The following is a 16,706-nucleotide window of genomic DNA, read 5'->3' as shown; positions in this document are numbered from 1 at the left end:
AGGCCGCTGGAGAGGTGGAAGGGTGAATGAACTGTTGTTGGAGAGCCTCCTTGATGTAATCCTCCAACGCCTTGCACTCCAGGATGGACAGGGGGTACACTCGACCCTTGGGGAGTATAGCACCAGGCAGCAGGTCGATGGCACAATACCATGGCCGCTGCAGTGGTAACTTCGTGCCTGCCTGTTTGCTGAACACATCCTGGAATGCCAGGTAGTCACGAGGTTCGGGGCTCTCCACTAGGGTGAAATGAACTTGGAGCTTCAGGTTACTGCTCCGGGTGTGTGTTCACGGTGTGTGTGTGTGTTTACTGCTGTGTGTGTGCACTTTGGATGGGTTAAATGTGGAGCACAAATTCCGAGTATGGGTCACCATACTTGGCCATATGTCACGTCACTTTCACTTTCACTAACCAGGGGCAAAGGGACATTGGAGAGACAGTTTTGGATTCAGGTTTTACTCCATCGGAGGATCTCGCTGGTATCCCATCTGACTTCGGGGGAATGTTGAGATAGCCAGGGGCCTCCCAGGATGATATCGACGGTGGGTCCCTCCAGTACCAGAAAGGAAATCCTCTACTGATGAAGACAGCCCACTTGCAGAGTGATCGGCGGAGACCGGAACTTGATGTGCCCACGCCCGAGCGGTTTTCCCTGTATGGTCTCGATCTTCAGCTTGGCCTGTCTCTGATGGGGTAAATCAAGCTGTTTTAGGAGGGCTTGTGAGATGAAATTGCCTGAGAATGCCAAATCCACGAGGGCGGGTACTGAAATGAAATGATGTGGGGTGAGCAGTTGTACCGTTAGCAGCGGTAGGGTAAAGATAGCAGGCTCCAGTTGGGAGGTACTCACCATTGGGCGTGGGGGACGAGAGGGGCACACCCGAATGAAGTGCCCTGGAACTCCACAGTAGAGGCACAGCCCGTGGCGAGATGTCGAGCACGCTCAGTGCGTGAGAGGCGATTAGTATCCATTTGCATAAGTTCTGGTACCGGAGGACAAGCAGCTGGTGAGAACGGAGAATGAGCGGTTATGTCCGGCTGACAAGCCGTGAGACGTTGGGAAATCTTAACGGCCTTCTGCATAAAGCTCTCCAGACTGACAGTGTCATCATAGATCGCCATAGATCTGATCTGTGGATCTAAGCCCTGACGGTAAGCAGTGAGTAGTGCTGCCTCATTCACACGAGCCTGCCAGAGTCCAGAACTGCAGAGTATAGTCACTGGCCGAAGAATCTCCCTGACGGAGGCAGATGAGTTGGTCGGCAATGGAGAGCAAGCCGGTGGATAGGCCGAAGACCTCCTTGAAGTGGGAAAAGAAAGCATTGAAAGAGTTATAGTGATCTGTGAGTTCCAGATGGCTCGTGCCCAGAGCAATGCCCATCCGGTTAGCAGGGAGATCAGTAAGGCAACTTTAGCCCGTTCGCTGGAAAATTTATGGGATTGCATCGCTATGTAGAGTGAAACTTGGAGTAAAAAACCGCTACATTCAACCGCCTCACCCGAATAGTTTGCAGGAAGGGCCATGGGACATGACCGGAGAGAGAGCTGTTCGAAGAGCACTAACCAGCTCTTCGAGGGGATTCGCAGCAGCAGGGTTCGGGAACTCCATCTCCGGTCGTCAGTTCTGGTCTGGTCTTCTGTCAGCAGATAGACACAGGACACAGAGGTAAGTGCAATACAGTCAACAGGTTTTTTTGAGTAGTAGCAAAGGGGAATATCCAGGTAAGCGGGCGGGGAATGGGAATGTCTCTAGGGGCTTATCTGAGTGTGAATGTCCTTTTTCCTTTTCCAGGGGATCCAGAGTTAACAATGGAGCATGGAGACGGTGGAGAACTGGAGTGGTGGAGAACAGGGATAGGAACACTGGAGCAGCTGGTAAGTAGATAAAAGGTAAGTGGGTCAGGTTAGTCAACATGGAAAGTTTGAGACCAGACAGTGAGTGAATGGGAGGAGTGCAGGGATATAGTGCTGCTGATTGGTGCTGACAGGTGGCAGTGAACAGAAATCAGGGGATTGGGATCTGTTGAGTGTCGTTGGTGGAGACTGCGGTGACTGTGGTGACTTTCTGACAATAGATAGATATAGATAGATATTTTTCAGATAGAATGATTGATGGATAGATAGATATTTTTCAGATAGATAGATAGATAAATAAATAGGTATTTTTCAGATAGATAGATAGATGACAATAATGTATATTACTTTTGAAACAGCATTGCATAATGTGAACTGTTTTATATATTATTTTAAAATAACTGAATGCAGTATACAATACATTTGTACAGTATGCAGTGTTTCATTCCAAACATAGCCGTCTCAGTTTTACATAACCTGGGCACAGAAGGACATCAGATTGGAAAGTCTTCTCCTCGTCACTCATTTCAAGAACTGTAACACCTGTAGATCTGCATCGAGTTGTTTGCTTTTGTTGATCTGACACAAGGACAAGAATGAAAGCAGGAAACTAATCCTGTTATGGTTGAAAATCAAATTAAACCAAGAGCATGAAACGCATGCCATGAGCCTTCCATGTATTTAAATGACACGCATGCTTTTGATATTTTTTTTTGGGGTGTTTCCTGTCAAGAAGCTTTGTTAATGCCGGACAAATGGATTTTGTCTGTGTAATTTTAGGTTGTTGATGACGTCAAATCCCGGTGAGACACTGACATGCTTTGGTGTTACAGTAGGATTAATCTAGTACTTAGTCTTTATGTGCTAATTAACTCCACCTACTCCATCCTTCCATACACCCACTGCTCACAGAGATTGTGCTTGTTCATTTCATGAATGAAAGTGAGTCTGCAGTAGTTTTTGCATTTGCATTCACAAATGTGAATCTTTTATGTTGACTATATCATTTGCATGGTGCTCCAATGTATTTTAGTTCACCCAAAAATACAAATTTGCTGAAAATGTCCTCACCCTCAGACCATCCAAGATGTAGATAAGTTTGTTTCTTCATCAGGTTTGGACAAATGTAACACTGAATTACTTGCTCACCAATGGATGCTCTGCAGTGAATGGGTGCCGTCAGAATGAGAGTCCAAACAGCTGATAAAAACATCACAATGATCCACAAGTAATCCACACCAGTCCAGTCCATCAATTAACATCTTCAGAAGACAAAAGCTTAAATAAGTCTATTATTAAGACATTTAAACTCTCATTTATGGCTAAAATAGTCCATGATCCATAATAACGCTTCCTCCAGTGAAAAGTGTTCTGGTCTGAATCAGGAGAGAAATCTGCACAGATCAAGCACCGTTTACAAGCCAAAACAGCTCTAAATAAATATGGGGCTGGATTTTAATGTGAGAGACAACAGGAGATGGACTTTTCACTGAAGGAAGCATTATTATAGATTATGGATTATGTAGGTTTTTTTTGGCCAAAAATGGCTGTGTAAAGTTAAAAGCGCCTTAATTATGGATTCGTTTCTTACAAACTATCAAATTTTCTCAAGACGTTAACTGATGGACTGGAGTGGTGTGGATTATTGTGATGTTTTTATCAGCTGTTTGGACTCTCATTCTGACGGCACCCATTCACTGCAGAGCATCCATTGCTGAGACACTGATGCAATGCTACATTTCTCCAAATCCGATGAAGAAATAAACTCATCTACAGTTTTTTTTTTTTCCACATGAATGATTTGGAGCAGCTGGTATTTGTCACCAAAACAAGTCTTTGTCTGTAGAACGACTTTAAAATAACACACGTTGGCATCTCATGTATATCCAAAGAATAGTGTCTTTATCTATAGGAAGTTTCTGAACTAATGCTGCTAAGTAAGCAATCCATTGTCTGTGGTTATCTATTCTTAGGCTGTGTTGTGATGCAGGTGCAGAGAAGGGATAGAAGAGATAATCTGCTGACCATTGTCAAGAAGACACTCTTGTTCATCACGCGAACATTTACAGACAGAAGAAAAGGTCAAGGTATTCCTGAAGTAAACCTTGCACTGCTCTTTTAACATTTAACTCTCCTGTAATCTATTTTAAAACTAATGAATTCATCTTAAAGCAATTTTCATCCAAAAATATAAATTCTGTCATTGTTTGTTGAGCCTCATTTCAACTGGAACATAAAAGTTTTACATTTATTAATTGAATCAACACTTTTTTCTCTTTTCCATACAACGTAAATGGGACATTCAAGTTCGAAAATGAAGCCTGTAAATATCTTCTGAAGATCAGAATTAAATGAAAAAAGAGATCTTTAAACAAAATAAGATACAAATTGTCATTCTTTTTTCATTAAATGCATGTTGTTTGACTCTGACTGTAGGTAAGGGTTTCTCACAAAGGCAGTTTAATTAGTGTTGCTTCGTATTGAAGATTAATTAGCTGATGGTGTTATTTTACGTTCTTCACTTTGAGATTGTCGTCAGGCTCTAATTGTTTCTTCATTACATGGTTAATGTTTGGGGTCAGGCTTGGAAACAGGTAAAGGTTAAGTCTTAAATCAATGGTTAAATGTATAATAACAAGGTTTAAGGAATGACATTTTGGTCTCAATCAAGGTTTAGATGTTGAATGTAAAAAAAAAAAAATACAGAGAAGTTATTCTGTACGGTGATGCATTGCTGCTGCAGACATATTTTTTTCCACTCAATTATGCCGTAATAACGAGATCTTTTCTTGTTAAAATGAGATATTTTCTCGTTAAAACAACATCTTTTCTCGTTAAAACGACAGTTTATTCTCATAATAACGACATTATTTCATAAATGTTTTCTGTTATAATATACTGTGACGCATTGCTGTTGCAGACATAAAACTTTTTCCTCTCAATTATGTCGTAATAATGAGATCTTTTCTTGTTAAAACGAGATCTTTTCTCGTAATAACGAGATATTTTCTCGTTATAACAACATTTTTTTCTCGAAAAAAGATGTTGTGAAAACTATATCATTTTCTCGTTATAATGACATCTTTTCTCGTTAAAACGACATCTTTTCTCGTAATAACGAGATCTCTAAAATCTTTATTTCTTTTTGTTCATATTTCGATGTGTTGTTAAATCAAACTTCAGTCATTCAAATAAAGAAATATTCCAAGCCCAGAGTCGATTATTCAAAAATAACTGTTTTGATCTGATCATATAGCCTAACAAGTCATGGGTCTGAGTGCAGTTATTGGATAGCACTATATTGTAGACAGATTGGAGTTTAATCCTAATAAGCATGCCACTAAAATTAAAACCATTACATTAAAATATATTTAAAACAGTGTATTTCAATTCAGCAGCGTGCAGATCCTCGTTTATATCAGACAGTGGTGACAGCAGCACGGACACATAATGTGCCATATATCTATTATAATGGAAAACATACATTTTTTATGAAATAATACATTATTATGAGAAAAAACGATGTCGTTTTAACAAGAAAATTATATTTTTACGACATATCTCGTTATTATGAGAAAAGATCTCGTTATTACGACATAATTGAGTGGAAAAGCGTCACTGTAATTCTGGACAAGCTCTTCAGGGGTTAATAAGGGTTAAGTCATGACTTCAAGGTTGTGCCTCTATAAGCAAGTAATAAGGATTGATCAACTGCTTACACTGAAAAAATGTGTATAGGATTTAATACAATTTTCACTTGAAATTGTAGTAATATAGTATATTTCACAAATAACAACGACGAAATGGCAAGTAACACTGAATTAAATGTGAAATTTTAAAGAAAGGCTGAAGTAGTATTTTTTGCAAAACATATTCAGTTAATATTTGTTTTATTTACCTTGCAAAAAAAAAAATACAAAATACAAATACAAAACAAAAAGAATCATTATAATGTTTTATAGTGCTGTTAATCTTATAAATACAGTCAGACAACACTTAAAGATAGCAAATACTTTATTTTGAATTGATTCTGACAATAGCATAACACAATAAAGCATATTAAATTAATTTGGAAATAATGATGACTAGAAACATAAAGAAAGAAACAAAGACATTGAAAAATATGTAAAAAATTCCCAAACAAATTGTAGACTTCAGCCAATCAATATGTTAAGAGAAATGAGCCAGGTAAATGCAAGAAACTAAATTTACAAGAAAACAAAATAATAATAATAAAAAAAAAAAAATTCTGCATTGCATTTTTGCATAATTTTTTTGAAAATTATGCACATTTATTATGCAACTTATCATTACTGTAATGTGGAAAAAAGAATAATAAATAATAATTAAATTATTAAAAACAATAGCATGTTCGCACGACTCCTTATTTTAATGTTTCATTAAAGCAAGCTACTTCAGATGAAGAAACATTATATTAAGATGCTTATTTTTCAGTGCTTTTCAGAAAAACAGCAGATCTCCACAGCTTTGCATTGCTTTACATGGTTCATCTAGGTAAGATGTGATTCTAGTTCAATTAGATTTTAGAGCTGTGATGTAAGTTTGGACTATATTTCATTGTAATGGAAAGCAGAGGTGTTTGACTTGGCTGAAGCATGTATTGAGCTCTGATAGCCTATTGAACTATTACCCTCTTAAAGGGACAGTTCACTCGAAAATGAAAATTCAGTCATTTTTCAGTCAGTCACCTGTGTGTCATTGCAAAAATTCATACAGGTTGATTAAATGAGGACTGAATTTTCATTTGGGAAAAAGATTCCTTTATAATTTGACATTAAAAGGAAGACACTAAGTAAAAATTCTTTCAGATCCATACTTAACTGAATAATCACATCATGACACATTTGTCTTCCGCCGCCTGCTTCACCTCCGTCATGGTGGTCTGAGCTTTGGCTTTGATCGAATCAAAGTCCACGTCCATGTTCTGGAGTTTTCCCAGAAAAGAATCGTTCATCTCTTCCTGTTCCTCGTCTTCATCCACCATCTTCGCCAGCTCCTCGGGAATGTCCAGGTCGTCTCCGGCCATCTGGACGGTGGCGTCGTCTTGAGCGCTCTGTTTCCAAACAGTGCCGAGGGAAAAACAGGTATAATAAAACTCTTTAACCCTGTAAAACTTGACATATGAAATAATAGCCTGTATTTTAGTTTGTTTGCTTTTTATTTGGTACTGTTTAGATAAAACTAAGTTTGCAATACACTCTTAAAAATAAAGATACTTCACGATGCCATAGAAGAACCTTTTTGTCTGGTTCCATAAAGAACCTTTAACATCTGAAGAACCTTTCTGTTTCACAAAAGGTTCTTTGTGGTGAAAGAAGGTTCTTCAGATTATAAAAAGGTAAGAAAGAGATGGTTCTTTAAAGAACTTCTGACTGAATGTTTCTTTGTGCAGATTCTCTGAACTTGTGGTTTATACACAAGTTTATACAACAAAAAGTTCAGAGAACTCAAAAATCTGCTGAAGCTGGTTGCCTTAAACTTTTAAATTTGCTCGATTTTTATTTTTTATTTTTTTGTACAATGTGGCTCATATAGTCTGATATAGTAATAATATGGAGGAAAAACAGCTATTTTTTCTCAAACTGAGCAAAAATATGCAATTTGGTGCAGATGCTAATATTTATATGGGCAAAAAGTGATGCAATTCTGATGCCTGTAATGTAAATCAACGAGATCTTTATAACAGTACAGCAGATACTTACATAAATTAATATAAATATCAGTCATCACTCTATATCTCCAATAATATGACCGAGTAAGATGAGATCAAAACAGATAATGCAATGCAATCCAATGATGACTGAGAGATGAACAAATAAGCGCTCCTCAAAAGCCTGATGATCAGATTTGAGACTCACAATTAAACATGATTTTATGGATGATCAAGTAAAGCCGAGCTGCTTCAGTCCAGTATGTGTTCATCTGGAAATATTATTATATAAATCAGTAGATTTGACAGCAAAAAGACACGTGAAGCACCAGCTGAAGGAGGACGTTTGTACAAATACACTGAAAGAGCTTTCAACTAATAAAAAGCTATCAATCAGACGACAGAAGACATGGAGTAGATTGTGTGACAGGTTTAACAGCAACGTTTGATCATGTTGATCATTTAGAGGCCTTAAATTTAACTGTACAGTAGGGTCACATTAGTTTGGATTTCATAAGCGTTTCAAGATATTAACAAATGTCACCGCAAAATCAAATCAGTGTTATTTGTGAGAAGAACCTAGGATGTTATATTAGTAATGAAAATATTTCCAGTTGGTAAACACGATAAAGAGGTGGTCTGTTACCTGTGGTATTCTGTATTTGTCCCGCAGATGCACTCGTAGGTTTGCTCGCTCGGCTTTTTTTGTAGCAAACTCCTGGTCCCTGGCGATCCTGTCAATAAAACGTGCAGCGTGTTAATGCACTGTTTATTTCATCTTTTTACAACATTAGTTGATGTTAGGCAACTGCTAACATAATGTTCTCAACACGTTCAGGATCTTCTGAGGTCTGCAGCTTTACAAACACTGCTGAGCATCACATGCACCATCCGTTCTTTAGAAACGGCATTATGGGGTTTTACTGTACACTCAGGACTTATAATGATTCTTCTCAGTGATCAGTTTCAGTTGTACTCTGCTCTATTTTTGACATAAACGGAGCTGGAATATGTTGAGAAAACAGAAAAAAAAAGAAGAAATTCTGTTTTGTTGAAGCTAGATTAATTTAACGTTAATTTAAAAGTAAAAAACGTAAATGTTAACATTAAAGAACATGCATTTTTTCCATTATTTTCATGAAAACTAAGCATGTTCCTAAGCAACTTCTCTTTACTGAAATTTGAGGGGGAAAACATTTCAATTGTATTTATAGACTAACTCAGTGTTATACCAATTTTATATTAATTCAATAAAAAAACCTATTACAATTATGATCATCTAAAGGCAATCATTTAATAAAAAATCTTCAAAAGTAAAAGATTCCTATGCATTGTTAATTAAATTTAATATTAATTTAAATGTTAAATATTAATTTGTTATATTATTGTATGACAATCTAATGGCAGTCATTGAATAAAAATGTTTTTTAAAGTAAAACAACTGCATAATAATAAAATATTATACTGAACAATTCTGAAGTAAAACATCGGCATGCGTTATATTCATTATTATTAATTGATTTATTATATTAACTATTAAATATATTAATTGTATTATAGTACTATCATTAGAATCTAATGGCAATTATTTAAAATAAAACTTAAGTAAATAATTTATGATATTAATGAATTTATATTGATTAAAAAAATTACAATACATTTTTGAGAATGTAAATTATTTAATAAAAACCAACAAAGGTAAATCATCTGTGTACATTATGATTTCCCCTCAAATTTGCATTAATATAATGGCTAAATAATAAAAATATAAATTAGGTTCAATTTTTTTGAGATTGACCCTATAGCTGAAGTGACATGATTAGCCTAATTTACGTGAGCAGAAATTAAGTGATTATTTACATGCTGTTTAGTGGTTTTACCTGAAACCAATCAATCTGAGCGTCTTCCTAACTAGTCCTCACAATCGTATTACTCTGACCCACTGAGATTAGATATCCTTCATACGTATCTACAGGCCGATGCTCACAGAAATAAGCAACACCCCAGTTCTGAGACCGCACTAGCTGACCTGCAGCAGGATGGAGCCTAAGAAGGTTAGAAGGGTTTAGGGCTAAAATATGGAGCAGGTGGCTTTATATCTCGAGTCAAACAGGGACGACGCTGTAATACTTACTAACCAAACCCAAGCCAGCTATTAAACAACATACAAATGCAACGTTTGCAATCCCTAAAACTACTATATTATATTACTGGTTATTTTACTGTTAATTGAAATAATGCTGAAAATAAAAATTATTAAATTTTTTTTTAAATGACAAACATACTATGAAGTGATAAACAAACTAATAATAAAAAAAGCTCAAATTAAAATGAAAACAACGTATAAAAATTAATGCTGTCAAACGATTAATCGTGATTAATCGCATCCAAAATAAAAGTTTTTGTTTACATAATATATGTGTGTGTGCTGTATATATAAATACACACACATACATGCATGTATATATTTAAGAAAAATATGTTATGTTTATATTTTAAATATATTTATATATAATATAAATTATATGAATATAAATATATACTGGACATGTCAATATTTTGCTGTATGTGTTTATTTATATATACATAATAAATATGCACAGAACACACACATATATTATGTAAACAAAAACTTTTATTTTGGATGCGATTAATCACAATTAAACACTACTAAAAATACAAAAATACATCATTCAAAATATTCATAAAAACTACATAATACTAAACTAACACTATCAAGCTTATTTTTTATTAATTATTTTATAATAACTTTCAGTATTTTCTATTAATTATTTTATAATTAATTATGTAGCTATTTATTTTTTTAATTATACACAAAATTACTATGGGAAAAAAACTAATAATAATGAAAAAAGGATGTAACAACATTGTTAAAAATTAACTAAAATTACAATGAAAGTTACCATAGTTATTTTCATTAAATATAATAGTTCATAATTAATAAACTGATTAATGAACTATTTCATTATTTTACATTTATTTAGAATTAATTAATTATTGCATTTTTTTAGTATTATACAAAAAAATACTATGGGAAAGGAAAAAAATGACACAAAAGCATTACTGAAAATTATTTAAAATGAAAAAGTATAAAAATACAGGCTTCAAAATATTCAAAATAGTCATTTAATTTATAAACATAAACATAAATAATACTTAAATAAACGGCCACAAGCAGAAGCACCTGTGTGTATCTGTGCTGATGTAAGTTTCTGATGTAACTAGTTGTTGTGGTTGGATCACATTAAAGGCCGTGGCCTTTGACCCGGTAAGGACTCTCGAGACCCAGTTCTTAATGCTATTGGGCGTTATATAAAGAGATGAGGTGTAATGCAAAGCAACATTACGGTAGTGAGTGTGTAGGCTTTTTTCCGAGACGTCACAGTAACGAGCTTTCTCATTTCACTCCTGATCTTCAGATGTCCGGCTGTAGAGTTCAGTGTCTTTATTTCCCATCATTACATGAATGCACACTAGACTGATGTTTATATTTGAAATCATGACACAGTCATTGTAATGTACTGTCAGGCGTCTCTGACACCAGCTGACCTCAGATCAGCAGTGATGGCTGTGATGGAATGATCCCGGCCGGCAGCAGGCCACAGGAAACGGGAATTAGGATAAGACAATAATTACAGGCTAAGACGATGTCATTATGTTTATAAACATCACTGTGCGCTGCGTGGTATTCAAACCTATATTATATTAATATTATTAAATATAAAGTTAAATAAAAGCCAATATAAATGTCATTAACGGTGCAGTTGTGCAGTAACTTTAGGCTGTAATATTATTACATAACAATCAGGCTTGTTCATTTTTATTTTTTTACTTTGGATGTCTTAGAAGTCTACTGTATAATATGTGACCCTGGAGCACAAAACCAGTCTTATGTCGCTGGGGTATATTTGTAGCAATAGCCAACAATACATTGTATGGGTCAAAATTATATTTTTTTATTTTATGCCAAAAATCATTTGGATATTAAGGACAGATCATGTTCCATGAAGATATTTTGTAAATGTCGTGCTGTAAATATATCAAAACTTCATTTTTGATTAGTAATATGCATTGCTAAGAACTTCATTTGAACAACTTTAAAGGTGATTTTCTCAATATTTAGATTTTTTTGCACCCTCAGATTCCAGATTTTCAAATAGTTGTATCTCGGCCAAATATTATCCTACCATAACAAACCATACATCAATTATTTATTCAGCTCTCAGATTATGTATAAATATCAATTTTTTAAAAATTACCCTTATGTCTGGTTTTGTGGTCTAGGGTCACATATAGTACCAAAGTTAAATAATAATAAGATTATTATATTAATATTGGTTTATTTTATTTATTATTTTCAATTATAAAATCCTATATCAAATTATATTATTTAGCAATTATAAAATCGTTTTCATTAATTGAAATGAAGCTGAAATGAAGCTAAATATAAATATTAGATCAAAAATAATTATTATTTAATTATTTTTACAGTTATAATATTAAGTAAAAAATTTACAATTATTAAAAAAATTAAATATAATTATTATTAATTATTCTTTCAATTATACATTATTGTTAACTAAAAATTAAGCTATTAACAAATTGTTTTTGTTAATAGCTGAAATAAAATATAGATATTAGATTAAAAAAATAAATAAAAAAAAGTTACTCATTAATGTCTAGCAGACATTAATGTCACATTTGTTTGTCACTACACCGATGTGTCAGGTGGTCACATGACATTCACTTTCTGCCCTCTCATTGGTCATCTCTCCATCACTACTCATTTGCATCAAGTTGCATGCATTTATTCAATTTAAGTGCTCAATGAAACAGAATAGTGGTTTATCGCTGCTTATATTGCCAGTATTAATGCTTTTTGAAAGCAAAAACTCAAAAACAAAATCAGCTTAATATTCAGTTATGTGTAACATCCAATGAGATTCACTGAAAACGACCAAAATAGATGGCCATATTGCTGCTTATTTTGATCAGGACATTTCTGGTTTATGTTGTCTATATTAGCTGGTTTCCAAATAATTTTTTTAAGGGCAGATATGTAATTACTTTATTGAATGTGTTGCTTTTTTAAAAATACTTAAATTTAACCAGTTTAATCTGTCACAATATTATAAACTGTTACCAGTCTTTTTTTCCTGCATCAACAAAAGCCATCTTTACACTGCATTTATGTTTATTTACACAGACTGTTTAATGCTGCTCATGCATATATATTTACACAAAAAGTGCATAATGTAAATAGCCTAAATTAAAATAAAAAAAAGAGGGCAAAGCTGCAATATCATGATAAAATTATTAATTATTAGCCTAACTTGTTTATTGCGTTTTAAGGATTAGAAAATCAAAACTTTGCATTGGTTTTTTCAGTAGCATGCAACAAAACGGTTATTTAAATATGGAATAAATTAAAGCAAGCAAAGAAATGAAGAGGTCCGTGTCTTCAGTCTAATGCGAGTCAACATTCGCAGAAACTCCGGTTATAATCACTGAAGCGTCTACACTTCAAACTCAATCTCTTGCATGTTTTCTGCACTTTATTGTTTCTGATAAGAGAATTCAAGAATGCTGATTCTGTTCTCAGTCAGCGAGGATTAAGGATGCCGCGCTGATTCATCAGAACGCCTCTGATTGGTTCATAAACTCAACAGAAACGCGTGCGTTTGGTTAAAACGCTCAGCGCTGCAAACCGTGAGTAAAAAAGAAATCTGATGCAACGTGAGCAGATCTACTGTAAATGTAATGCTGCAATGGATGCTTCTCATTCATTTCAGATTTATTCTTGTATGCGTGATACGTCAGTTTGACTCACTTCTCCTCGATGAGTTGTTTCTGATACTCCTCGAACTCTTCTCTGCTCATTCCTTTAGACGCCGCCGTCTCTTTTCCGTCCGCGGCCTCCTCTCCTTCGTTGCTTCCTCCTGTCATGTTCTTCAGTTTGTCCCCTAACATGTGCTGCAGGAGGAACGCCATCTCCTCTGATTTTAGGCCTGAAGAAGAGAATTGATTAACTATCAAATATCCACTAGTTCATGTATTTGACCCACGGCTTTCCAAAAGTAAGTTTTCCAGTTCGGAAATGCAAGCTGCTTTAGCTTTTTTGGAGCAACGACAGCAATATGAAGACAATAGAGGTGTGAGTTACAGATTTGGCACCTGATGAAGATGAGGGTGATGAAAACGGCTCAAGAGCTTAGCTTATTATAAATGCCTCACCTTGAGCCAAGGACGAACGGCTATTGTCTTCATGCATAATTCTGCTGATCAACTGGTGTCAGTTCATTTTATTAACAGAAAAGATGTACAATTTTGTCCAAAAGTCTGAAGACAACTAGTGGAAAAATATTTTTTTGCCTGCTTTATTCTAATATAATGCACATTTTTAATTATACAAATACTATTGAAAAGTTGAAACATGAACATAAAGCTGTTATTGTTAACAAAAATTAAAATGATTAAATATTACTGTATATGAAAATAACTTTTTTTGATGTTGATTTCAAGAAGGATGAAATGAAATATAAATATTAGGTGAAATTAATTATTATTTAGTTAACTATTTTTACAATGATAAAATAGTTAACTAAAAATGAAACTATTAACAAATTAACTGTTTTTTGTTAACTGATAAAAGACAAAATCAAAAATAAATATTAGAAGAAAATGATTGTTTAGAATATAAATATTAGATTATATTATTCAAAATGTTAATATAAACTATAACAGTTTCTCAAAGATACCAAATAACCCTTTTTATATTTACATTTATAATATATAAATGTAATATAATATACTTGACAATACGTCACGACTTTACTTTACTTATATATATATAAATTACCACAGCAACTTAAGTAGATAATGCAGTGTTAATTGTTTTTTATTATTATTGTTTTATTATTATTATTAACTTTTTACTTGTGTTATTATGGCACTGCATTATAGTGATTTTATTATTTATTTATTTATTTACTTTTTTTAAAAATCCCATTGTGAAATGTAATTAGGCATATTACTGTAACCTTTTACTTTGATTAGAGGAAAGTAAACTTTGGCTGTTCTCTCTGTGAAGTGTGCTCACACATAAAGTTGAAACACTGAATGCTTTTATTTTCTCTTTAATCAGATCAAGATCTTCTGCTCTGCTGCCTGCTGACAGGAGCCTCATGGAGGTTTATTTAAACTTCAGAGCCATCTTGTGGTGAGTATAGTGAAGTACAGCTCTGAATTTGACATTTCAGCAGATGAAAATCATTATTTATCGCTATGAAGAAAAAAAAACAGCACGGATGTAGCATAAGGAATTTGTTATTAAATGAATTGAGTATATTTAATAACTTTTTGAACCATATTGGCATTGTTCACACTTCACAGCGGTTCTTCTAGTACAGTGGTTCCCAAACCTGTCCTGGAGGACCCCCTGCCCTACACCTTTTGTATGTCTGCCTTATCTAACACACCTGATTCCAGTCATCAGCTCGTTAGTAGAGACTGCTAGAACTAAACTGGGTGTGTCTGATTAGGGAGACATACAAAATGTGCAGGACAGGGGGTCCTCCAGGACAGGTTTGGGAACCAGTGTTCTAGTACAAATGTATTTGGTGTGCAATCAAATGCATCTAATATTAAAAAGAAATCATTTTGATATTTTATAACACTGCATGTAATTTGAGAACTACTGTATGAGAGGATGAAATACAGAAAGAAAGCCCTTGGTGCTGAATTCCACATGGCTGGCCGTCCTGAATGATTGAGTGGGTTTTAATGGACGCTCTGATGTTTGTCCCGACAGAAAACCCCAGGCTCCGTCTCAAACACACAGCATCTCTCTAGATTCACTCTTGTCCATTATAAAGTCATCTCTGTGATTGACAAAAACCATTTTAGGACAAATTTAAAAATAATTTCTGATGTTTATAGCAACCCCCGAGTGCTTTAATACTGGCTGGGAGTTTTTCTTTTTTCTTTTCTTTTCTTTTTCACGTATAGCCTTGTAAAGTCAAATCCCAAACTGCTTTATTATTCAACAATAATAATAATAACGGTTATTATTATTATTATTTATTTATATAATTTAATATATTATTAATGTATATTAATATTATTATTATTATTAGTGCTGCTGCTGTTGTTTTGATGTTGTTAATGTTATTAATAAAATAATAATGATAATATAATAATAATAATAATAATTATTATTATTATTAAATTAAAATATATCTGTGGTTAATAATCATAATAATTGTTTTAATAATTATCACTGTACTTATAAGAAGAAAAAGAAAACAACAACATTATTATTATTTTATTTTTTATAATTGTCATTGTAATTATAATATAACTGATATTTAATATATATATATATTTGAATAAATATTATTTTTAATAATTTTCATTCTAATCTAATATTTTAATAATAGCAACAAAAAAATACATTATCAATAAGTTTTTTTTATTATAATGTTATAACTATTATAACAATTAATATTAATATTATTTATTAATATTAATATAGTAATTATTGTTATTTTCATTCATTTGAAAATATAATTCGAATTATTATTATTAAATTAATAACATTTATTTTAAACTATTTTTAGTATTTTATCATAAGAGAATACTTAATTGTTGTTATGTTATTGTAATAGTATAATGATGTGAATTATTATTATTAAATTAATAACATTTATTTTAAACTATTTTTAGTATTTTATCATAAGAGAATACTTAATTGTTGTTATGTTATTGTAATAGTATAATGATGTGAATTATTATTATTATTATTCATATTTTTTATAATTTTAATTAGAATATTATATTCTATTTTTAATCATTGTAATTAATAGTATATAAAACACAACAACAACTATAATAATAATAATAATAATTATTATTATTATTATTATAAATAATTATACATTTGTTTTGCAGGTTATAACTAGTTGCATTTTCCTGATTTTAATGTATGAATAACTTGAATATTAAATACGAATATTAAATTTACCAAATAAAATAAAGTAAATGATCAACTGTTATGTAAAGAAACATAATGCAACTAATTTCCTGGCCTATATGGACTGCAAATGTGATATTTGATGTAGTGAGCACGTACATGCACCAGCACAAAACCTGCGAGCACAGGC

General features: G+C 33.1%; 2 protein-coding genes across 4 annotated transcripts in view; both read right to left on the bottom strand.

Moving 5' to 3' along the window:
• Nucleotides 1-16,706, bottom strand: part of LOC306881095 (ceramide synthase 2-like) — a 385,605-nt gene that overhangs the window by 186,708 nt on the left and 182,191 nt on the right. The gene's annotated exons all lie outside the window — the stretch shown is intronic.
• Nucleotides 5,720-13,730, bottom strand: LOC306881671 (complexin-4-like). Its single transcript, XM_079435869.1, has 3 exons — nucleotides 13,376-13,730; nucleotides 8,171-8,258; nucleotides 5,720-6,927 (listed from the first exon to the last, which is right to left on the bottom strand). Exons 1-3 carry the CDS (start codon nucleotides 13,534-13,536, stop codon nucleotides 6,703-6,705), a joined length of 474 nt encoding a protein of 157 aa, XP_079291995.1. The 5' UTR covers nucleotides 13,537-13,730; the 3' UTR covers nucleotides 5,720-6,702.

This window comes from Barbus barbus, assembly GCF_936440315.1.
Source record: "Barbus barbus genome assembly, chromosome: 15".
Classification (NCBI taxonomy): Eukaryota; Metazoa; Chordata; class Actinopteri; order Cypriniformes; family Cyprinidae; genus Barbus; species Barbus barbus.
Note: the sequence above shows the minus strand (reverse complement) of the source record. Positions and strands in the feature narration are given on the sequence as shown.